Here is a 23,395-nt window from a genome sequence, read left to right as displayed (position 1 = left end):
GTGCTGAGGGCTGAGAAAAAGGGAGAGAGACAGCAAGGGACAGTGTCTCCGCAGCCAGCCAGGTAGGACCCAGCAGGGGTCTCGGGGTAGTGCTTTCTTCTGGAGGTGAGTGCCAGCTGCCTAAATCTGGGAACCTTCCCCTTCTACAGCTGCATGCAGGTGGTTCTGGGCTGCTTTCCTCAGCTGTCCCCACTCGGGGAAGGAGCCATGGGTCTGTGGTCTGAGTGACACAGAATCTGACTGTCCAAGCCTGGTGTTTGGCTGGCCCAGAGCTGACCTGCTCTCTGAGTGCAGGGTCTGTCGGGACTCCACCTTGCTCTTGCCTGGGGGTCAAGTCTAGAACACCACCAGTGGGCTTGTGTGTGTACGGGAACAATTTTGATGCCTTGGACTGAGCTGGATGGAAGGAATACCACTTGTCTTCCTCATTCTGCTCAGAGGCATCTGGGGACCCCTCCTGTGTGTCAGCAGTGGGGTGCCAGGGAAGCCAGGATGAGAGGCCCAGCTCCTTCCGTGAGCGTCAGTGCTAGGGAAGGCAGATGTGAGCTCAGCCGCAGCCACCTGGTGTGGTGAGGCTGAGATCGGGGAAGGGCAGGTGGGAAGGTGTCTGCAGATTCCGGCTGGAGAGGCTGGGCAGGGACGAAGCCAGCACTTCTCTGTGTCGTACGTTTCCCATCTGCTCCTTTCAACCTATTGGTGGGTGGGCTTAGCAGACAGTCTCGGGGCTTTTTTATTGCACCTGTATAGAAAGGATGGTACCCCCCACCACCCCCCACCACCAAAGGAGTTTACAGTTTGATGTGTGTGACGGAACACCTCCTAGCCAAGCAAGCCAGATTTTAAGCTAGAATGGTTAAACAGAGATGCCCGTGCCTACTGTGAGTTGGTCCATGATTCCTACCAGAACGATTTGCAGAAGGAGAGGATTTTGGAGCCCAGCTGGAAGCAAGGACGTCTCTTCTTTCCTTAACCCTGATTTCCGTGGTCCCTCAGCTCCCACCAAGGCCGGGGTAGCTGGGGTTAGCCTTGAGCCTCTGCCTCAGCCTGTGCAGCTCATAGGGACCTGGCAGTTTCTCACAGGCAGCTCCTGCCATCAGGGATGCCAGGGTGCCTGCCTGTGAAACCCACTAGCTCCCGCCTCTGCAGGGCCTTCGGCCTGTTGGGACAAGGTGGCAGATGCTGAGGGAACTACACAAGCCAGCTGAAACAAGCACACCCTCCAGAGCAGCAAGGGGCTGCAGGAAGCAGGCCACAAAGAGACAGTGCCCTGTCCTCAGGGGGACCCTGCTTCTGAAGGTGGGGAGCAGCTCTGACGGTGACTTGGAGGCACAGGGCCTGTCTTTGGCAAGCAGCTGGACTGTGGGGGAGCTTGTTGAGCCTCGAGACCCTGATCACAGATATGTGACCTGTGTCTCAAATTGCTGTCCTAAGGCTGCACCTGGGCTGTAACTGGTCATATGGATAAATGGAGGTCATCCTCCCGGAAGCCCTTTTACCATTACCAGTTAATGTTCTAAATGGCCATCTTCTCTCACCCCCACTTCCATGTGGAGGAACTTCTGCTGTGGTAGTGCTTGGCCAGGTGTGTAAGGGTGTGTGCATACAGCTGTTCACGGGGCATTGTTTGGGCTGCCCAAAAAAGAGACCACCAGCTTAATGAGTGTCGCTAGAAGAAGGCATGTCCCCAAGGGGTGAGTCTGTCTGTGTGGTTTAAAAAGAACAAGCCGCACAGGGTCACATTTTTATGCTGTAAACCCGTCTGTACAGATGGGCAGTTCTGTGTACACAGTAGTGTATGCTTAAGCACATTAGTCTGCCCTTTGCAAAACCACTGTTTTTTTAATGGAGGAATTGGGCCCGGGGTCCTTTCCTTTGCATCTTGCCCACGTCTGTGGAGTTTCTGGACAAGCCTGAGCCCCTTTTATAGCCTGCATGTTTTCAGAGGCAGTGTGTGTGACACAAGCATGGCCAGCAGGCTAGCCAGAGGTGTGTGTGTGCGCCCTAGGAGCTGAACAGGACCTGCCGGGCCATGCAGCAGCGCATCGTGGAGCTCATCTCCCGCGTGTCCAACGAGGAGGTCACCGAGGAGCTGCTGTGTGTCAACGACGACCTCAACAACGTCTTCCTCCGATATGAGAGGTGCTGGCGGCCTTCTCTGTGTCTCTCTGCGAATACTGTTGCCATAACAGAGGGTTTTTTTTTTTTTCATAAACAAAGTGGGAGAGAGAGACAGAAGGGTTGGAAACCACTCATCAGAGATGCTAATTTGTTCCCTGGTGACAGGGAAGTGCTTCTTGCTCTCCCAGGAGTGGAGCAGCGGGAACTTGGCATGCAGAATTAGCTCTGCCCTTGGGAAGCCTCGGCTGCTCTGCCTCTCCCCGGCTCCAGCCCCAGGGCGGGGAAGGGCTGGGGCCTGGGCCAGAGCTCCTGCCCCTGCTCCTTTGATGAGCCTTCGAATCTGAAAAGGATTAGAGACAAAAATCTCTAGGAAGAAAGAGAATTTCCTCTTTCCTATCTTTAAAAACAGAAAAGAAGAGTTTTCCCTTTCAAATGTCAGTGTGTCTAGAGTGTTCCAGAAAAGCAGACAGGGCGTACCCGCCGAGACTCTGCCGCAGAGCAGAAACACGCACACTCATTTCTTTCTGCCGCCAAATCATTTTCGGGTTTGAGGTAACAAACTTGCAAATTGTTTTCCTTCCCCAAAGCTTTCCCTCTGGAAAGAGTCCCAAACATCTCATTCAGGTGTAGCTTAGATGGGAGGTATAAGGGCAGGTGGCGACTCCCACTGCCACCTGGGGGCACACCTCAGTTGGACCTGAATGGAACTTGGCCGGTCCAGCCTGCTTTTAAAAGTGAGATCAGAGAGGGCAGGGGGCCTGCCGCAGCTTCCCCAGAGAGGCCAAGTCCCTGCCCCCTGCAGGGCCTTCTGTCCCCTCCGCGGGGCTGCTGATGCAGCGAATATTTGTATATACCATAAGGTGGGTGCAGTGTGCTGGAGCCTCGGGCGTAGAGAATGGTTAGAGAGTGGTTTTGCTGTGGTGGTCACCGCCACAGGCTTCGTGTCAGCTTTCTGTCATGGAGAAGCCTTGGCAGTGGGAGTGTGGGACCACCCAGAAAGGCCCAGAGTTGGGAAACAGGGTCAGACCTGAAGTGCCTTGACTCCCAGCCTAAGACACTTTCCTGTGTCTCCGTGTTTAATGGGCGGAAGCTTAAACCCCTTAAAGTGACTTAAGTCCCTCCTAGGATATGACAGGGTGTCTCCCCCCAAGCATCATCAGTCCCAGACCTAGAAAGAATTCAGAGGCAGAGCTGTGGGGCCAGGGGCCCTGTGGTGACCTACGGTCGGAGTACCTTGCAGAGAATTAGTCTCCTAGGACTCCAGTAAGAAAGCACCCCAAACGGGGGGCTTAAAGCAGCGTAAATCCTTTCCCTCATAGACTAAAAGTCTGAAGTCAAGGTGCTGACTGGGGCGCAGCTCTGCAGGACGGTCCTCCCTTGCCTCTGCTATAGCTGTGGTACTGGCAGCAGTCCCTGGCATTCACAGCTTGTGGCCTCATCACTCCAGTCTCTTGCCTCTGTCTTTGCATGCCCCTCCCCTGGGTTTCTATCCCATGTCTCTTCTTAGAAGCACACTGGTCATACTGGATCCAGGGCCACTCTACTTCAGTATGACCTCATCTTAACTGATTCCATCCACAGTGACCCTGTTTCCAAACTGGTCACTGTGTGCAGTCCTGGGATTAGGACTGCAGTGTATCTTTCTGGGGACCACCTTTGCTCTCAGCGTGGGAAGGGTACTCCAGGATTAGAGGGCTTTCAGATGTACTAACATTTCCTGTTCTCCCTAAAGCCCAAGGTTGAAAGTGCCCTACAAATCTCTCCTAAAATCATGGTCAGCTTCCTGACTTGGTCATCTCTCCTGGGATCCCTTTCTTGCTAGATGCTCATCTCCACACGTTTTGGCAGACAAAGGTGGAGCAGCACATCTCACTTAAGCCCAGCTTCTTGGCTCACATGAGCTGGAGAGTTTCCTAGCTGCCTCTTTACCTGCAGCGTTTCAGAGCCATGAGAATGGGCTGCTCCCCACCCCTCCCATCTCCCCGTGGCTTTCCTGCCCCACCTCTGGTGGGGGAGTGACCTGGATATGGGAGAAGAGAAGCTTTCTGCCCTTGCACAAAGCTGAGTCCTGCCAGTGGCAGGCAGGGCAGGACACGGTGGGGGGAGGCAGAAGAGGCACCCTGTGGTCCCATCCCACCCTTCCCAACAGCACCTCAGGGGCTCCCCAGTTGGCCCAGATGTCCCTACAGCTCCTGGAGGAGTTGCTCCCCAGGCCAGGGCCCTGGGCCTGTCTCCCTGCTCTTGCCTACCTTTCCTCCAGCAGGTTGATACAGCTATAATGGATCATCTTCCACATAGGGGGTGCATTTTAGAGACTGGCAAGTGGCTGTGCATCACAGCTCTGGGAAATAGGGAGGGGTCTGGGTCACTGGATTGCTTTGGAGGTGGACACCTGAGACACCCCATGGGTGAAGTAGCGGACCCCCAGGGGCAGTGGGGCATTCTGGAATCGGGTTGGGAGGCACTGATGGTTCTTAAGATGGCCTCTCCCATGTGCCAGCCAACACCCCCCCACCCCCGCCCCAGACCTGCTCAGGGTGCTCAAGGGAGAGGCAGGAAACCCTAGGCAGAGAAAAGCCCAGGTAAGTGTGTGTGTGTGTGTGTGTGTGTGTGTGTGTGTGTGTGTGTGTGTGTGTCCATGTGACCGCATCCCAGGACCCCTCTCTCCTTACTTTTGACTTTCTTTCCCATAGGTTTGAACGATACAGGTCGGGTCGATCAGTTCAGAATGCCAGTAATGGAGTAAGTATTCCTTCAGAGCCCCCTCATCTGTGGAGGCAGGTCCCCCCACCCCACCCCACCCCATGGAGGCGGGGAGGCTGGCTTTAGTTTGCTCACACCTCCAGCATTTCTAACTGTTTGGGCAATTGGAGGGCAACCCAGGATTGATGCATGAAGGGCAAGAGCTGGCAGCTCATCTGTGATGGAGAGTGCAGGAAGTGCCAGGCGGGCAGGCAGTGGGGGACAGGCCAGCCAGCACAGGGGCTCGCTACTGGCCCTGAATGGCCCTGCTTCTGCCCTGGTGCCACCCTGATGCTTTTCCTCTCGGGACTGCCCGGTTGCCCGCTGGCACTTCAGAGCTGGGCGCTCACTGCTAATCTTGCGTTCTGCCAGGTCCTGACGGAGGTGACTGAAGACAACCTGATAGACCTGGGGCCGGGGTCTCCGGCTGTGGTCAGCCCCATGGTGGGAAGCACGGTGCCAGCGCCCTCCCTCTCCTCCCAGCTCGCAGGCTTGGGTGAGTGTCACTAGGGGCATTGTGGCCCCTCTGCAGCTTTTCCCAGTTGTGGGTCTGGCCACAGGGCCCCTTCCTCTCTGTTTGTTAGAAGACGTGGGAGAGCCTTTGGAGAGTCCTGACCAGTTGTGCCACCTTCGGCTCATGATGTCCAATCTTAAATTAAAGTGTGACCCTGTGTAGAAAGTAGGTATGGGTGAGGGGGTAGAGCTGGAAGTTGTCTGTTTTAAAAAGAAAAAGAGCCTGCTGCATTTACCTGGAATATTCTCTGGGTGAAGTGATTTCCTTTTCTGTATGAGCTAGGTCAGGGATGGCAAATAGGTTTCTGCTCATTGGCTGTTGGACCCCAGGGTTGAGAAGGATGCGGGAGCTGCCGCGGGCCTTGGAGAGGACCTGGTGGTTGATGGGCAGTGCCTGTAGTGACTGGGAGACAGGAAATGACCACACTCTTGTATTCACTGTCATCAGCCTAAGATGCTCCACCGTCTGACGCTTTAAGGGAATGTACCACTAAGCTGCCCGTACTTAGATAGTCCCTGTTTATAGCTGTAATGAAATGATGATACTGAAATGATTAATAGGCCTAGCTCTCTCAAAATTCTTTCCTCCACTCTACTCTTCAGTTTTCTTTCTTTCCAAATATTCATCTGCATACCTTTGTTTCATTGCAGCTGAATTATGCTTTGATTTAGTGGCTTCTTCAGTAGCTCGTGTATCTGTAGATCCTACTTCTTTAATGAAACATATTCTCTGCCTTCGAGCCATCCAGCATATGGCTACCAGATTTAGCAACTACACTTTAATTAGGAATCTGCTAGCTCCCTTCTTAGAAAGTGTCTAGTGTTTTCCCATCAGCTTCTTCACCTGGCAGCTGAGGGTCTTCACCAGCCCCCTGACACCTGCCTTTCCACCTTGCCCTGCGCTGACTCTTCCTTGAGCACTGTTCACGGCACATGGGATCCTGGATGTCCAGGTCCTGTGCCTTCTGGAATCCCACTCCTCTGAAAGACCTGTTTGGTCTCAATTTTGAGTCTTCCCAACGCCTCAAGCTAAGTACTGCTGTCCTTGGTCTGCCTTTCTCCCACCAGCTGTGAGCACTGTGGCGCCAAGGACTGTGCTTTGTTCATTGGGGTCCACTCGAAACCTAGCTGTGAACACAGTGGGTGCCCCATAAACACCTGTCAGACAAGCAAGTACTCAGTCCCGGAGAAACTATTGAGGTCACAGAGAACTCTCTGGGGGGCCTCCTGGGGCGGCGCTGTTGACCTGGACACAACCCCCCAGCACTCTCCCATCGCGCACAGTGACTCTTCCCCGACTGGAGCAGCTTTGGGGTTGAATGGCTGTCCCCTCCCACACCCGAGCCCTGCGCCCTGGGGTGAGTGCACTAGGAGTGACTGAGTGGCGGAAGGCCCTGCACCCCTCCCCCGTGGAACCAGACTCCTTAGCGTCCTGCCTTTGGGGCCCCCCACTGAGCCCCAGACCCAGGCCATGTTCTCATCCTCCCCTGGTTCGCTTTGTTGCCACAGACTTGGGAACAGAGAGTGTTAGCGGGACCCTCAGCTCCCTCCAGCAGTGCAGTCCTCACGATGGCTTCGACATGTTTGCCCAGACAAGAGGGAATTCCTTGGCTGAGCAACGCAAGACGTATGTGGGGACCCTTTCAGTGGCTCTCTAAAGATGTGGGATGGGGTGGGGGTTGACCCAGGGCCACAGGTCAACACAAAGAAGCGTTCCGTTATGACCATAGGGCCTTGGCACCTGGTGTGGCTGTTGAGTGAATGCCACACTCCTCTGCCCCAAGCTGGGCTGACTGTCGTGCAGTTTCCCCTGTCAGTCACAGAGAGAGGATACCACTTTCCTCTTCCCTACCCACGTTGCTGCTGCAGAAAATGAACCACCTTGTCCAGCCCCTCGCCAGGAGGAGCTCGGAGGCAGGGGTGCAGTGAGGTGAGGCCGGCAGTGGGTTTCCAGCAGCAAATTTTCCTTTTCCTGGTTTTCCTGCCCAGTGGTCAGTCAGGCCAGAGGCTCCTTGACAGCAGGTCTGATGAGGATGACATGTGGAAGCAGCTCTGTCTCAGGGGGTCTCCGGAACATGTTTTGAGCTCTCCATTCCACCTGAACAGACTTTCCCTACTCTTACCAGGCCCAGCACCCTGGAGCATTACAGCTCTCTGAGCTCAGAACTCCCAGGTTGACCAGAAACCCAGGGACCCCCTGAACCCTTTGCCAACCAAAATTGTCAGTAAAACAGATACAGCTCAGGGGTCTGGGAGCAGAGGAACACACCCCCAGTCGGTGACAGCCCCAAATCCCAGACCGTGAGGCCACTTTCCTTGTCAGATGCACTGAGACACTGCTTTTAAAGTAAGAATTAATGTCACTTTACCTTTGTCTGTCCCCTCCCTCTGGGGAGTTTTAAGGCACTTTGGCTGCCCTGTCACTGAGCTTCAGAAAAGGAAACTGAAGGCTCACAGTATCCCAGAGCCCAGAGGTGGAGCCAGTGCCAGAGCCCAGGAATCCAGGCATCGCTGAGGCCACTGCCCCATCCCTCTGTGGCTGCCCAGTGGGATTCTGCTTGTGCTGCTTTGTCTCCAGGGTGACCTACGAGGACCCTCAGGCTGTTGGAGGACTTGCTTCTGCACTGGACAGTCGGAAACAGAGCTCTGAAGCGGTAGGTCCCTGTTTTTCTGACCGAGGTCCTGTGGAGGGAAAGTCAGGCATTTGGGTGGAGCTGTCGGCTCAGTTAGGCAGGGTTTGGCTATGCTGGGGGAAAGTCCCGGGGGTGGACAGCACCTTTGCCCAGTGCCTGTGTGCCACCAAGCTGTTCCACACATGGCCTCGTCAAATTTGCAGCCCAGGAGGCCAGTGCCTGTTGTCCTGACACAGAGAAGACAGGGCCCAAGAGGCAGGACACTGGCCTGGGGGCACACAGCAAGCAAAGAGCAGGCTGGGATCCACCCAGGAGGAGGCAGCTCAGAGCCCTGCTCTACTTGCCACGGGGCCCAAGCTCTCCGGCCACTGGTCTGTGGCCACACAGAGTCTCTCCTTGGATGGCCTGGCGCCCTGAGGGAGGACAGTGCTCTGGTGAAACAGTGAACCTTATGAGGAAGGAAATGCTGGTCCCGTGATAATGGGTGATTGAAGAAGGACAAGCCCACCTAGAAAACGGTGGGGGTTCAGGATTGGTTTGGGGAGCTGGAGCTAGAGGGGTGGGGAGAGCAGTCGGCAGCTACTTGTCTGGAAGTGGCAGAGCTAAAAGGGAAATTGCTTTGAAGGAAAGAAAGGTGCTTGTTTCAACTCCCAAGGCAGTTGTGGCATAGGATTTCAGACCACAAGATGCACCTTCTCGGTGGTCAGGAGACCACCTGCGCAGCTGCGTGCGCATGCATGCCTGTTGGCCGAGGCCAGGGGCTGAGGAGGGGCCAAGGTAGTGGCCCTCCCCCTGCCCCCACTCCTTTCACAGTTCCTTAGCGGGCTAGGAAGTGGCACTGTAGTCATCCACTGGGCAGGAAGGCTAGCAAAGGTACACCTGTTCCCCACATACCAGGTCTTGGCATCCAAACCCCCACCCAAGTGTGGGCTTAGCAGGCAGCAGAGCGCCAGCTCGGTTCTCATGGGAAAAGTTCACCTCTGGGAAACAAGGATGACTCCTCCATTTTGGCCAGGCCAACAAGGGATGAGGGCAGTGCGTCCCTCACACTGGCCACCAGGGAGCACCCAAGAACCAGGCCGGCTGGGCCACCATCTCTGGCCAGACTGCCTTTGGTCCCAGCACCTTCTCCAGAGCCAGCAGTGCCCCCAAAGCCCTGACACTGGGCTTTGCACCGTGTCTGCTGTGGCCGTGTCCTGCCCCCACCCCTATGCAGAGGCGGCATGTTCTCACACCTGGCTGCATGCACCTGTCCCCTCAGGCTGGCTGACCACCCGTGCTCCCCGCTTGGACCCCAGTGCTGCCCTGGCCCTGCAGGGTGTACCCTGCTGCTCTCCGCGCTCAGGCCTGCGTCTGAGCAGGGGGCCTGGGCAGAAGGCCCGGGCTTGGGAGGAGCAGCACACATCACGACCTTTGCCCTTGGGGCCTGGGGGAGCATCCCACAGCTCTCAAAGGTCTGGAGGACTCTGGCGTGTGTCCAGATAGTGGAGGCAGTGGGGGTTAAGCTGTTTTTCATGTTGATCACTTGGTCGGGTAATGCCACACCCGGAGCCGTAGAGGGGCAAGACCCAGATGTGCTGACCAGGCACCCGTGCAGCAATTGTGGGCACACTCGGGCGGGCACATCATGTCCTCACTCAGGGTCCACTGCCAGGTTCCAAGCCAGGCCACCCTGGAAAGGAAGACACTCCCCAGGGTGACAGCTGGGCTGGCCACAGTGAAGGGAAGGGAGGTGTGGCCGAATTGGCAGTCTTTAAGTGCTTCCATCATTTATAAAGAGCCAATAAAGATTACACCATATTCAACCTTGTGGTTTAAGAGTATAGAGAAAAAGTACACAGGAAACTGAGAAGGAGATAAAAGAAAAAGAAGGAAAGGAGGGAAAGTTAGAAAAAATGGCAATGTCTTTGTAAAAGGTGGTGCTCTGAGCGGTCGCCCCCTGCAAGTCCCGTAGCCCTCCCAGGGAGAAGCAGCCCTGGTCAGCCCGGGCGGGCGACCTTGTGAGCTTCCCGCATACAGAGTAGCACAGGAGTGTGTCCCGTGTTAGTTGGTTGCTAAACTACTCTTCCCTTTTCCAGGCAGGTAAGGGGGACGGGGCTCAGGGGGCTCGGGTTACATTTCCTCACGTGGCAGATGGCACCTCTCAGGGGTGACACATCGTTACCATGATATGTCCATTGACTTCTCTATCCCGGGAATTGCTGTGACTTCTTTCTCTCTGGGACATTCCGTCCTCGGCCCAGAAGAGAGGCAAAGGTGGGGCCTCGGACCTGGAGCCTATCGACAAGTGGCTCATGACCCAAGGAATGGTGAGCGGCTCCAGCAGAACTGAGCCCCCCGCTGTCCGTCCAGCCCCGCACCCGTCTCCCTCCGCCTGCCTGCTCAGCCCTCACAGATCAGTCAGTCCAAGGCTCTCCTTCCCACAGGAACACCCCAGCCCCTCCTTTCTTTGTCAAGTCCCCTTAAGGCACAGGCCACCAGCCTAGAGACCCCCTGCCTGGTCTCCTGCCAAGCCTCATGCCCCTGGACCTTATGGGGTTGTACCCCCCCACCCCCCTTTTACTGTCTCTGGGGCTCTGGGCAGTATTCACTTTTCCAGGATCAGCACAAGTTACAGTGGTTTTTGTTTGGGAGGGAACAGTCAAGAAGAACAAACTCAGAGCGGCTGCCCTGCCAGAGAAGTCCCCATGCAGCCGGTACCTGTGAGTCAGGCAGACTGGGTGGAATTTATAACATAGCTACTTATGTCCACCGGGTCCCCCCAGAGTATTTGTGATCTCTTAAAGAAACGCAAGCACCAGAACAGAGTAAAGAGCAGACACAGGCAGGGTAGGTTTAGCGTCCTAACCCAGCCCTCACATGGCTGCACACTGGTGACACCGAGGCCTGTGGAGTCCCTCCCGCCTTGTCAGGCGAGGCGCCTGCTGGATGAGTGCCTCTGACACAGGGCCCCACGCAGGGCTAGTGAGCAGAGACAGAGGAGGAGGATGGGCTGTGGAGGGACTACGGCTCGCCTGTCCTCAGGCCAGTCTATGGCCAGGTTGAGGTATCCAGCCAGCTGGGTGTCCGAGCAGGAGCCTCCAGAGCCATGGGGAGGGGCAGGGCCAGCAAGGAGCAGTGACCTCTGTACTGACTGTGCCCAGGTGGGCCAGCATCCCCCACCTGCACAGCAGCAGGCAGGCTCTCCTGCTCGAGGGCAAAAGGCCGAGGCCTGGGTCCCTCATTTGCTTCCTCTGGTCCACGTGGGTAGTCTCAGAGCAGGACTCCTGGGGCCACGTCCATGCTACCACCCAGGAGGGGAGGACCCAGCCCATGTGTCCTTGTCCCTGTTAATCCTGCAAAAAAGGATACTGCCCACGCCAGCTACCTGAGTGTGTCCTAGGCAGTGGTGATGCCCGTCTTGGCCCCACCTAGAGCTCCAGGCCCCCACTGTCCCAGACAGAACACTAACAGCTAACCTGCTGTCTCGTCTGCCTGACATCAATGTTTTTTTCGGTGTTTTTTAAATGATGTATATTAATTGCTTTGCCCTGTTTCCCATAGCATAGAAAAGCTGTCTATCCAAACTTTCCAAGGACAAATTCTTTACTTGGAAACTTTTTGTACTATTGAGCGAAACCAAAGAACCTTTGGACTCTTCCACGTGTTGGGGCAGGGGTTGAAGCTTTGTAGGGAGGATTTCACACCCTCTCTGGAAAGTGTACACTGAAGCTGCAGAAACTGCTCAGGGTATGTTGAAGGTCGGACAGTTGGGTTTCTTGGTGATCTTGGGGCTGTGGGGAACCCTTGCTCTCCAGGGACTTCAGGTTCATTACCAGCTGAGGGGAATGTGAGAACCACCTGGGTCCCGTGTGAGTGCTGGGGCAGAGCTCTCCCTCCCCTGCCTTCTCTGCCTCCTGGGGATTTTTGCCTGTCCTGGCTGGTGACCAATTAGGACTCTCCCATATATAAGCAGGGGTCAGCCAGGAAGCGATCCTGTGGGGCACACATAGAAATCAAAGCAAGAACAGACATAGGTTGGTAGAAGAGTCTACTGCTGCCAGAGCCCAGGTGGGTGGTGGAGGGGCCCTTAATCAGACATAGGGGACCTGCAGGCCCTAACCAGTCAGGACAGATGATGGTAACTGGGAACACCCCCAGATACAGAAAGCCTGGAGCCACGAAGAGGTCTTGCTCATGCCTGAGCCAGGGGGTGCCCCTCTCCCCCTTGGGCAGATGACCCTCCTGATGCTAAGGCAGAGCTCGCCCTGCCTGCAGACCCAGCGACACTAGGGCAGAGCTCATGTGTCTGCTGCTCATGCCCACGTCAAACCTGCCACTGCTGACGTCAGGGGTGCCCATTTCTCTCTGGACTCTGAAAATGGGCAATGCTTGTCCAGTCCTGTGGGCCTTCCTAGGGAGAGAGCTTTTGGGGTTGGTCTTTAATGGAGGGGCTCCCTTCCTAGCTTCCTTTCTTTTTCTCTTTTCCCCTTTCTACTTACCTCCTCCAACTCAAACCTTCCTTCAGCCCTGGGAACCAGCCTGCAGCTGGACTCACTGCCCCAGAAGATGCTCGGACATAGCATCCTCGGGCTCAGCTGGTCTGGCCTCTCCTTTGGCAGATGAGGAAGCAGGGCCTCAGAGGGGCCTGGTGACGTGCTCCAAGCTACAGGCAAAGACAGGGCCCCTGACCCCAGCACAGGGCCTCCTCTCCAGCGGCGGCCGCTTTTCGCTCCTTGAACTCCCCTGAGGTCTCTTAGTCCGTGCCTTAGAGCAGTATGCAAGTGCGACCTGTGGCTGATGGCACTGCAGCATCTGATGGGCTTTTCCCTGTGGAGGAAAAGGGTAGGACTGCTGCCCTTTGCAGTACTCAAACAGGAGGTTTGGAGAGCTCAGCCATTGTTTCCAGCCCCATGATGCTCAACCCCTGCCTTACAGGAGCCTAAGTGCCCACCTGCACCCTAAGACCGAGCACCCTCACCTCGCACCAGTTACCCCAGGCACTTAGAGGTAGAAAACAGAAGCGTCAGCCTGGAAGTCGAGAGATTCAGAGTCATTGAGTCACCTTAGCAGTCACCCTGATTCACAGTTGAGGAAACCGAGGCTGAGAGAAGTGTCGCCCAGGTGCTGGCACAAGAGCTGGTCCCCTGTGCCTGGTACCTGCTACCCCTCCAACTGAATTTCTGAGAATTTTGAAGGTAGAAGAGTCTTGGAGCTGGCCAGTGAGGAGACTGGGGTCCAGAGATGAGCACTGTGCCCGTTAGTACCAGCCTGGAACCGAGTCCAGCCCCGACCCATCACCTGCTGCCCCTCCTTCCCTAACTTTGCCCCTTGGGCTTGGCTTTCCTGAGTCTCTGCACCTGGTGTCATTCCACAAACACGGCTTATGTGGGAAAATCTAGGAGGAAAAACAGAATATCCCCCAGCTTTTGGAGATTTTGGGGGGGATCGGCCGGAGTAAGGAACTTCTCAGACGTTTGTATTCTGAGTGTGCTGGCTCTCAAGATTAGTCCTCGAAGAAGGAAACTGGAGCCTGATCTTAGGACTCAAGGAACTTATTATTATTATTATTTTGGGGGGGTGCATGGGCCAGGAATCAAACCCAGGTCTCCGGCATGGCAGGTGAGCATTCTACCACTGAACCACCTGTGCACCCAAGGGATTTTGAATAGTAATAAAAAAAATTCTAAGAAAACTCTGAAGGTTTAAGGCCCATGACCCCTGACAACTTTTTTTTAAAAGCTTTTTTGCCACGTATTACAAAGCTCTGTACATCTGTATTAGTTTGTTAAGGTGCCTGAATGCAATATAACAGAAGTGGAATGGCATCTATAAAGGGAATTTTATTACTTTACAAGTTTACAGTTCTAAGGCTGTGAAAATGTCCAAATTAAGGCACCAACAAGAGGTTACCTTCACTCAGGAAAGGCTGATGCCGTCTGGAACCCCTGTCACAGGGAAGGCACATGGCTGGTGTCTTCCGGTCCTTTCTCCCAGTTCCATTGCTTCCAGCTTCTGCTTCCAGTGGTTTCCTTGCTAAGCATCTGCGGGCCTTCACTTAACCCCTCGGGACACACCTCTGAGTTCTGGCTTGTTAGCATCTCATGGGAAGGCACATGGCGACGTCTGCTGGGCTCTGCCTGTGTCTAGGCATCTGCTCTCTCTGTCGGCACTCCAGGCGTCTCCTGACACCCGTGTCTCTGTCAGCTCTGATGCAGCTGTTCTCCAACTGTCTGCATCTGAAGTTTTTCCAAAATGTTCCTTCTTTTAAAAGACTCCAGTAAGCTAATCAAAACCCACTTGGAACAGGTAGAGTCACACCCCCATCTCTAGGCCAGAATTGGGCATGCTGCATCTCTGTGGAGATAATCTAATCAAAAGTTCCCACCCTACAATATTGAATCGGGATCAAGAGAAATGGCTGCCCCCACAAGATTGGGTCAGGATTAAAAAATGGCTTTTCTGGGGTACATAATAGTTTCAGACATCCAATATCAGTCTCTCCTGGGCAGAGACAGAGCTAGGTGGGAATGAAGACAGCTCAGTGTGCTTTCTGGCAGCTGCTGCTGGGTTTGTTTTCTCTTTAGAGGTGCAGGCTCTTTCCAACCTCTAGTTCTGGGACTGTGGCTCTGTTCCAATGTTCCTAGAAGCCAAGCAGGCCTTCTGGTTTATAAGCAGAGTGATGATGAAAACTGACCCCCACAGTTATCGACTGGTGATGCAGAAGTTCTACCAGCCCACAGAAAACAAGCAAGCTGTACCTCACGTGCCCCACTTTCCTTCAAATAGGCAAGATGGTGCCTGCCCTGGGCCCCACTGGCGCGTGCCACCATGGCTTTATAGGGTGGCTTGGTGAGTGGATCCCATGGCCCTTGGCTTTGGCACCCATTTTAGAGTGACAGGGTGCCTGTCACTTTGTTTTTTGCTTAAACAATAGGAATTTATTGCTTCATGATTTCAGAGGCCACAGGATTGCTTCCTCCTGGGAATTCCAGTAGTTTTGTTTTTTTTTTTTAATTTCACATTCTAAAGTCCTCAAGTCAGTCAAAGAAATAAAATGGCAGCACGGGATTGTCCTGATCTCATCAGTGGCTAGCTTTCACCTTTAGGGAAGTGCACGCATGGCCTGCCTACTGTGGGCTGTGGTTCATGGTCAGGGCTGGAGCCCGTTCACCATCAGGCTGCACATGCGGTGAGCAGGGGGTGCAGCTGGAACTGGAGTCCCGGATGCTTGCCTTGGGTGCTCGAGCCGGGCCCAGGGGTCTCCTCGTCCTGCCCTGTGGGTCCCAAACCCCATTGCCACAGGACCAGCCCCAGCAGTGGGAATGCAAAGGCAGCGCTGTCAGTTTGAATTCTTGGTTCTTTTCCTTTGGTAAAGTCACATGAGTTCTTAGAGTTGGTAAGCATTGACCAGTCCTCTGACGGGTGAAGTTGGCTGTGGACGTGGTGCTGGTAGTTTTGTAGAAAGGATGGGCTTGTGAGTGATCCCTAGAAGGTACCACCCAGGTGCAGGCCAGGTGAAGAGGTGAAGGTGGTCCAGAGGCCACCTCAGTTAAGGGCAGCGGTCATTTCATGAACGTGGCTTCTCAGGGGGTTAAAGGTTATACCTGATAGCGCCTTAGATATGCCTAGCCTGATCCCTTCTTTACAGCCCCTGCCCCAGGGGCTGCTGGCTTGGCCAGTGCAGAGGCTGCTCCCGGCCTCCCTGCCCCAGCCCTGCTCAGGCTCAACTTCTTTTCTTTGACTACTGAGGCATAGCCAGCCATTGAAAGCCAGGAAGAAAGGCTGAGACTAAAGGAAAGTGTTGCATTCTGGGCTGCTTCATGATTGTCCCCCACAGAGACATAAAGACGACCCAGCCTGAAGCCCTGCAGTCCCTTTGGTCATCAGAGCCTCCTTTCTGCTATGTGTCTGTTGGCAGTGAAATGAGTCTGCCTTCTGTAGGCCAGGCCCTGGCCAAGGGAGTGTGGGCCTCCACTCACAGATGCACTGGGGCACGTTTGAAACCCTTCCAGCTCCCCCAGGGCTGGCTCCCTGGCTCCACTGGCCCCCCCAGCTCCTGCACAAGCCTGGGTCAGCAGGACCCGGTGGGGCAGGCTTGACAGTGGGCAGTAAATATCCATCCGACTTTCCTGCAAGACCAATGCTTTCCCCAGAGCAGAGACCCCATGCTAGGAGGGTTGACCCCCATGCAGTCAAAAAGTTATCCATTTCAAGAAGGTGTGCCACCCCCTGCCTTCCCCACCTAGCGCCCGCTGTCAGCCTGCTGCTTATAATTTGCTATCCCATCGCTTTCCTCACCTGCCATTTCACATGTGGCTGCCCATGTGCCCTGTGTGTGCTGTGCCAGTTGTGTTTTTTTTGCTCTGTATATTTTGGTTCTGTTTGGAGTTTGCTTTTGACGCTTTCCTTTTGTTCCGGTGTTTTGTCCCCCTGGCTGTGGCTGTGTGTGGGGTGCCTGGCCGGCTGCTGGCTGCCTCCATAGATCCCTGTGGCGCAGCCCTCTGTCATGGACGACATTGAGGTGTGGCTCGGGACTGACCTGGTGAGATTCGATTTTTCTACCTTGTGCGTGGGGGGGGGGGGCACGGAGGCCCCAAAAGGCTGCTCCCTCTTGGGGTGGGGGGAGGTCGGGGGCAGCCGCCACGCAGATGCAGCCTGACATCCTCTCCGACTGTCAGCATGACTGGGGCGGGCAGCTGGCTGCGACTGAGGGCCGGCCCTGGGCAGAGCCCCATGGGGTGCCCGTGGGCCCAGGGGGCGAGATCACAGAGCTGGTCAGAGGTGGAGCTGCTGAGGGTGCAGGCTCTGGCCAGCCCTGAAGCCGCCTCCCTCTGCTCCAGCCACTTGTCAGCTCCCTGAGGAGGGGGAGGGGCGGCGCTGTCATGTTTTAGCTGTGGGGTAATCATACACACTGATGATGTGTCAGGTGTTTGGTTTGGTTTTTAAGTCACCGTCGTCCCCCTTCCTCAGTCTTCCAATATCTTTGATTTAAAAGAATCCCTCTGCCAGAAAGACAAGTGTCTCTGTCCTGAGAGAGTGTGGGTGAGGAGCCCCCAGCCTCCAGCTCCCTCCTGGGCAGCCCTGTGGATCCTAGCGATGGTGGGAGGGGGTGGCCCTTTGCCGAGGAAGAGGTCACTATGAGGGGAAGTGGCTTGTCCAAGGTCGTGGCTGCTTGGCTTCTCCCCAGATCTGGAGACACCTGGCCTCCTGCTCCCTCCTGGCTTGGGCTCTTTAGCCACAGGGCTGCCCGCTGTCTGTGGACAGGTGGCTTGGCCCCTCCCACCCCAGGACAGCAGGCCTTCCCAAGATACCAGTACCAAGTGAGGCAGCCCCTATGCCTGGGGAAGAAGAAAAGGGCCCATTAGATCTTTCCACTGGGATGCCCTGGAAAGAAATAGCTGCTCTCACAGAAGCAAAACAGGAAGGGCCAAGCCCAGGACCCGAAAGGGGAAGGGACCAGCCCAAGTAAGGCCATACTGCAGGCAGGAGCCTACCCGCTCTCCTCGACCAGCCCAGGGCTCTGTCCACCTCCCTGTCTGGCCCTGCCAAGGCCCCTGCACATGATCTCTTGAAATGACTCAAGTCTGATCCATCTTAAGTGCTCCCAGCTCTGCAGGAGGGTGGCGGTGGGGAGGACCTGGGCAGAGGAGGCTAAGGGGCATGGCGTCCAGCATCCCTCCCAGCTGTTGGTGTCCACAGGGACTTCTCAGAAGCCAGGGGGCCAGAAGCGAGGGATGCTGGGGAGGTGGGAGGTGGAGGCCTCTCAGGGCTGCCCCTCCAGCTCTCCCTCCAGGGCCCCCAGCACGGGCACTGGTGCTTGGGAAGGTTAGGGTCTTCGCCTGCTCGTGCTGCTGCTGTGCCCTGGGCGGAGCTTCCGGCTTTCCGAGGCGAAGGGCAGCCCTGTGCGTCTGTCACAGACCTCTGGAAAGGAGGGACGCACCGAGGCTTCTTCTGGAGGGTGGGGTGGCCGGGGGTGAGGCGGGGCAGGCCTGCCACCAGGTCCCGACGCTGCTGTTCTGCTTCTCCCCAGAAGGGCGACGACCTGGAGGAAGGCGTCACGAGTGAAGGTACGGCCGTGCCCTCACGCGCCCCCCAGCTTCCACGGCGCCGGGTCCTGGGCCACAGTCTCCTGGCCTCCGGCCCCGTCCAGGCATCCTTCCCATCTTGCCTTCTGCAAAATGGAGACCAGAAAGAACAGGGGACTTCTGAAAGGTCACAGAGTAGTGAGTGCTAGGCGTGGCCGCCCGAGGTTAGCAGGACCCCAAACCTGTCTCCTCAAATGCTCAGTCTGGCTCGAGAGGCCACGGGACAGCTCCAGACCCTGCCTCGCTTGAGGCCGCTCTTCTGGGGCAGCCGGGTGATGGGCTGGGATCAGGGGACAGCAGGGCACTAGTCCTCCCTCACTGCCCCCTATACCTCCCCCCAACTCCCATCCCTCAACCCTCTCTCACATGCCCCTAGGCTCCTCATTCCCCTGCCCCTCACGCCTCTCCATTCTGCTTCCCACCCCGCCATCTTTGGGCAGGCTGGGGCGGGCTCTGGAATGCACGGCCTGGCGGGCAGCGCTAGGGAAGGAGGGGCACATGCTGGCTTTAGTGAGCCAAGGGCGGGTGGGGCACTCTTCCCCCCACCCCGCGTCCTTCCTCATTGTCTCTTGAGTCTCTTTACTGGGGGGTGGGGGTGTGTGGGAGATTTTGGGGGGCTGTTCCCTGCCCGCCCCCCAGTGCCCACCTGGAAAACGGAGAGCTCTTCCATCTGTGGGTGGGCAGTGATGATAACAGCCCGCGGCTTGCGCCCTGCAAGGCTGTGGGGGACCAGGGGGCCTCCAGCCCCCCACTAGACAGCTACCAGCTCACCACCTGCAGAGCCGCCCCCCCCCCACCAGGTGCAGGCAGGCTCCCCCCTTGGCCCAGGCATGGCAGAGGAGAGGTGAGTGCTGCCTGCCCAGAGCCTGAGCTGGGGAGACCCAGGAGTGGGATCAGCCGCCGTACCAGCTCTCGCCCTGGCCTTGGTTTGTATTACAGAGTTTGATAAATTCCTTGAAGAAAGAGCCAAAGCAGCTGAAATGGTCCCCAACCTGCCGTCACCCCCGGTGGAGGCCCCCGCCCCAGCCTCAAACCCCCCCGTCGGGAAGAAGCCAGAGCGGCCGGAGGACGCCCTCTTCGCCCTGTGAGCTGTCCTCGGGGTTTGCCTCCCGGCGGCCCCTGCAGCCCCGCCCCAGGGGCCTGCGCAGGCAGTACCTGCGACTCCATGGAAACACCTCCGTGTTTGCTCCCAGGCCTCCCACTCATCAGGACCATTTAACCGCCTTCTTCTCTCCAGGGGGGGCACGACAGCTCCCCCTCCCCCCTTTGCTCATGTCTCCTCTAAGGAGGGACAGGCAGGGCAGCCCCTTGGGACTGCCTTTGGAGCAGGTCACCCGAACCGCCTTCCCCAGCAGGCTCTCCGCAGAGGGGTGCCCTGAGGGCCCTGTGCCTCCTCCTGCGCGCCTGCCTTCCTGTACCCTCATCCTCCGGAAGGGCCATGCTGCTGCCTCTGTGTGGGTGGGGCGGCCGGCACCTTCGGGCCGCACTTCCCTCCTTGCATCGCTGCTCTCTGGCACGTGTCGCCTGGTGGCACAGGTGTGCCCAGCACTTTAGAAGGCTCTGTGGGGGGCCCACAGGTGGGGGCTCCCAGCGTCTTGATCCTCTCTCTGTCACTCAGCTGCTAGCCCAGACCCCACACCCAACTGGCTTAGCAGCCAAGTCTATGACCAAGGGCCCCGGTAGTCCCCCCACCTCCCAGCAAAGGGAGAGAGCTCAGGGCAGTGGGGACAGCCCCCACACCTGGATGGTGGCCATGTGGTCTGGTTAGCTGTGCAGAGTGAACCGTCCATGAGCCACCCCCCACTCTTGTGCAGGGACTTGTCAGGGAGGGGTCTGCACTCGAGGTCTTGGCTTGGGCATGGAAGCCCCGCACTCTTCTTCCGGGGCCCTGCAGCAGACAGCTTGCACTCCATGCGGAGACTCCATGCGGAGTCTTCCACAGGGCTGTCCTGATGCCCCGTTCCACTCCCGAGGCCCGCTGGGGAGGCAGCCCAGCCTGGTGGACTCCCTCCTGTCTCTTCCCAGGTGTCTCCTGGCTGCGGCATAGCCTGGAGCTCTGGGTTGCCCCACCCAGCCTGCTGATCTCACCCCTGCACTGCCTCCGCCCGGAGCGTGAGAATGAGCCACTGCATCTGCTTCACTGGCTCACGAGTCTCTCGGGCCAGCCTGCCCTTCTCGAGCACGCACTGCCCCACAGGTCAGGGCCGAAGCCGAGCCCCGACGGCCACGTGTTCCCAACCCACGGTGACGTCAACCCTTCCCACCTGGAGGGAGGCCTGGAAGTTGCTGCCATCACCAGGACACCACCCTGGGCAGGGAAAAGATGCCGGGCCTCAGGCCAGGTGAGATCAGCGAGAGGAGCCCTGGAAAGTTCTGTGGGGGCTGGGATGGGACTGGGGCTGTGCCAAGCACCAGCGGGGGCCAGGCTGACAAAGAACAGGGTGCTGCCAACCCACCCAGTGCAGCCTGCTGCCGCCTGCTCGCTCCCCTCCTAGCTGCAGTCAGCCCTAGCCACTCCTCTCAAGGGCGGGGCCCCCTGAGGCCTGGCATGGACTTGAGGACTGCACAAGTCAGCTGCCGAGGAGGTGGTTGTGGTGGCCCCTGCCCGGCGGATAAGTCTTCAGGGGTTATCTCTGTGAGGCCCAGCACCCGCCAGGCAGGCATGGGAGGAGGGCAGGGCCAGCGTTCCCTATCCTCTGCTCTTTGCCCCCAGCCCTGCTGCGATGTCAACCTCATCACACAGGTGAAGAGCTGGGCCTGCGGGTGATGGGTGGCCTACAGGGATGTGGGGGAGGGCGAGGAGGCTCCTGGCACCTGCCTTGAAGACCCCAGCAACGGTGTGGAGAGGCCTGGCTCCTGTGGGTCCCTGGGGCGGGGACTCCTGTGGGGCTGTTGGAGGCCAGGGACCCCTGAGAGAAGCGTTACCTGCCTTCCTGGCTTGGAGGCCCCTCTGGTGGCTCCCACACACCTGCTGCTGGCACCTGTGTCCACAGACACCCAGCCTCCCACAGGCCACAGGGAAGTGCACATAGGGCTCACCCTGGAGGTGTTCTGTCCTGAGGCTGACCCCGACGCCCTCCTGACCTGAGGTTCGGGGGAAGCAGAGCCCTGTAGGATGGCGAGTGAGGCCAAACCCCAAGGAAGGCCAGACCTCACATGCCACCAGCCTCCCCACCAGTGTTAGAATCACAGATACAGTATATTGTTAATTACACTAAATTATTGCTGAGATGCCTCATAAGCACTAATTATACCTGATTATAGGTTAAACTATTTATTTTGTCAAAATATTTTCTTGGGGATGTGTTTAACCTTTTCTGTGTTCATTGTGTGCTGAGATGGGAAAACTAACTGTTTCCCACTGCCCACCTTTTTGGCCAGCGGGCAGCACTGAATGACAGGACATGACATCTGAGCTGGCATGGTGGGGGCTTTGGCTGGCAGGGTGGTTCCTTCCCTGGCACCCCTAGGCCCCAGTAGAGAGGATGGCAGGTTGCTGGACAGTGTGAAGCGACAGAGTGTTCCAGAGCTGAAAGGACTTGTTGCTGGCCTGGGCCACAGGGAAAGGTGGTCATGCATCTGTCTTGTCTGTCTGTCACTGCCTGGTATCACTCTTCGGCCCCCGTGCACATGGCCATGCAGCCTGGGAAGAGGCTCAGCGCCATCTCTGTGGACTGGGCCTTGGCTCACTGCCCTCCCCCCACCCAGAGAAGGGGGCCAGGCCGTGGGCGCTCTCGGGAGCCGATCACGCCTTCAGTGTTGCCTCGAAGCCTGTCGCTGGGTGGCCTGTAGGCAGTGGGTGCTGGGGTGCCCAGGGTAGGCCGCTGCGCTGCCCTTGCTGCTGCTCCTTCCCGGCCCACACCCTCTCCTGTGCAGCGCTGAGCGTGCCGGCATGCGGGCAGGTGCTGTCCACCACCTGTCCACCAACTGTCGGAGCAGCCGGGGCCCCTCCTGGCCTGGGGTGTTGGTGGCAGTGGTCGGGAGCAGAGGCCCAGATGCTGGGGCTCCTCCCAGCTCTCATCCACCACCACTGCGAGGCCTGCTTTCTTCCTCCCCAACCACCTGGAAGTCACTCCCTGCAGGCCCTGCCAGCCACGTCTGTCCCCAGGGCCCACCTCCAGCCCCTCCTGACCGTGGGTCCGTGCCAGGCTACTCCTGCAGCCAGCAGCCCTTGGGGACAGCGGTCACCTCCATGGTCTCTCAGCGACTCCTGCGTCACCACTGCATCTCGCCTGTGCGAAACTACGCTCTCCCCGAGAAAGGGATGGATATTTTCTTCCTGAAGTTTGCACTTGGTTTGTGAGGTTCTCAGGACTGTGCTAGAATCATGCGGGCCACTTGTCCAGGAGTCGGGTCTTATGTTGCCACCATGTGTGTCCGGGGCAGACCTGGCTCCGGGGGCCTGGCAGTGCCTGTGAGGCACAGAGTGACGTGGGGGCATCCACCCACCTGCCGTCTCCCTCCAGATGTCATCTCTCTCCTTTGGGTCCTTGCATGTAAAATCCTCCAGTAAAGTAAATGAAACAAGCCACGCTGTGTGCTCTCTGTATACTCAGCTGTGGCTTCCTGGGGCTTGTCAGTCTGACCACCCGCATGCTGTAAGTGGGGGCAACTGTCAGAGCAGCCGGGGCCCCTCCTGGCCTGGGGTGTTGGTGGCAGTGGTCGGGAGCAGAGGCCCAGATGCTGGGGCTCCTCCCAGCTCTCATCCAGGCTCCAGCGTGTGTGCTCCTACGTGTGTGTGTGGGGGGTGGTCGGCAGCTCCCAGTGCCCCCAAGCAAGCAGAACTGAGTCCCCCTTCGGCCCTCCCCCCTTAGCTGGCCTCCCCAAACTTTGCCAGGTGTCAAACTCTCCTGCAGAGTTTGCAGTAGGCTCTGAATTTGAAAGCTGCTCCAACCAGGTGGACACCCGCCCCCACCTTTTTATGTGGCAGTCTCTCTGAGGTATAACTCCATAGCATGCAGTTTGCCCACTGAAACCACAGTCCAGTGGTTTTCAGTGTGTTTACAGAGCTGTGAGACAGCACCACAGTCTATTTGAGAATGGTTTCATCCCCCCAAAAAGAAACCCTATGCCCTTCAGCAGTTCCCTTACCCTTGCCCTCACCCTGTACCTCTCGGCACTCCCTGAGGCATGGAGGGTCCTTGGGGGGCATCTTGTGGGAGCAGGGGTGACTGCACCTTCTCAGAGCGGCTGGGGAGGCTGGAGCCCTTTCCCTTCACCTCCCACGATCTCAGGATGGGCCTCAAGTGTGGTGCACGAGCCAGCGCTCAGGGGAGCCTCAGAAACAGACATGTGTCAACCCCTTGCTGCTGAAGCAGACAT

General features: G+C 57.2%; 2 protein-coding genes across 13 annotated transcripts in view; both read left to right on the top strand.

Moving 5' to 3' along the window:
• Positions 1-22,602, top strand: part of TOM1L2 (target of myb1 like 2 membrane trafficking protein) — a 123,028-nt gene extending 100,426 nt beyond the window's left edge. For 6 of the 12 annotated variants that reach the window (XM_077163396.1, XM_077163390.1, XM_077163387.1 and 3 more), the window contains 9 exons: positions 2,006-2,139; positions 4,812-4,860; positions 5,233-5,356; positions 6,883-7,000; positions 7,952-8,027; positions 10,250-10,315; positions 16,471-16,530; positions 18,019-18,055; positions 19,013-22,602. In XM_077163396.1, the coding sequence (XP_077019511.1) occupies positions 2,006-2,139; positions 4,812-4,860; positions 5,233-5,356; positions 6,883-7,000; positions 7,952-8,027; positions 10,250-10,315; positions 16,471-16,530; positions 18,019-18,055; positions 19,013-19,161 (813 nt within the window). In that variant the 3' untranslated portion in view covers positions 19,162-22,602. The remainder of the gene's footprint in view (positions 1-2,005; positions 2,140-4,811; positions 4,861-5,232; positions 5,357-6,882; positions 7,001-7,951; positions 8,028-10,249; positions 10,316-16,470; positions 16,531-18,018; positions 18,056-19,012) is intronic. The other 6 variants (XM_077163391.1, XM_077163388.1, XM_077163393.1 and 3 more) reach the window with 3 other exon arrangements.
• On the top strand, positions 20,026-22,602 carry LOC143686933 (uncharacterized). The gene is made up of 2 exons (XM_077163406.1): positions 20,026-20,415; positions 22,182-22,602. Exons 1-2 carry the CDS (start codon positions 20,026-20,028, stop codon positions 22,374-22,376), a joined length of 585 nt encoding a protein of 194 aa, XP_077019521.1. The 3' UTR covers positions 22,377-22,602.
• Positions 22,603-23,395: the final 793 nt, after the last annotated feature.

This window comes from Tamandua tetradactyla, chromosome 6 (genome assembly GCF_023851605.1).
Source record: "Tamandua tetradactyla isolate mTamTet1 chromosome 6, mTamTet1.pri, whole genome shotgun sequence".
In the NCBI taxonomy this organism is placed as follows: Eukaryota; Metazoa; Chordata; class Mammalia; order Pilosa; family Myrmecophagidae; genus Tamandua; species Tamandua tetradactyla.
This window is presented reverse-complemented; position numbering and strand designations above follow the sequence as displayed.

Excerpts from the sequence above, each read along its gene's own strand:
- LOC143686933 (XM_077163406.1), top strand. The coding sequence starts at position 20,026 with ATGCCCCGTTCCACTCCCGAGGCCCGCTGGGGAGGCAGCCCAGCCTGG. Across the intron at positions 20,416-22,181 it reads GATGCCGGGCCTCAGGCCAG|GGCCCACCTCCAGCCCCTCC; the intron begins GTGAGATCAGCG and ends GTCTGTCCCCAG.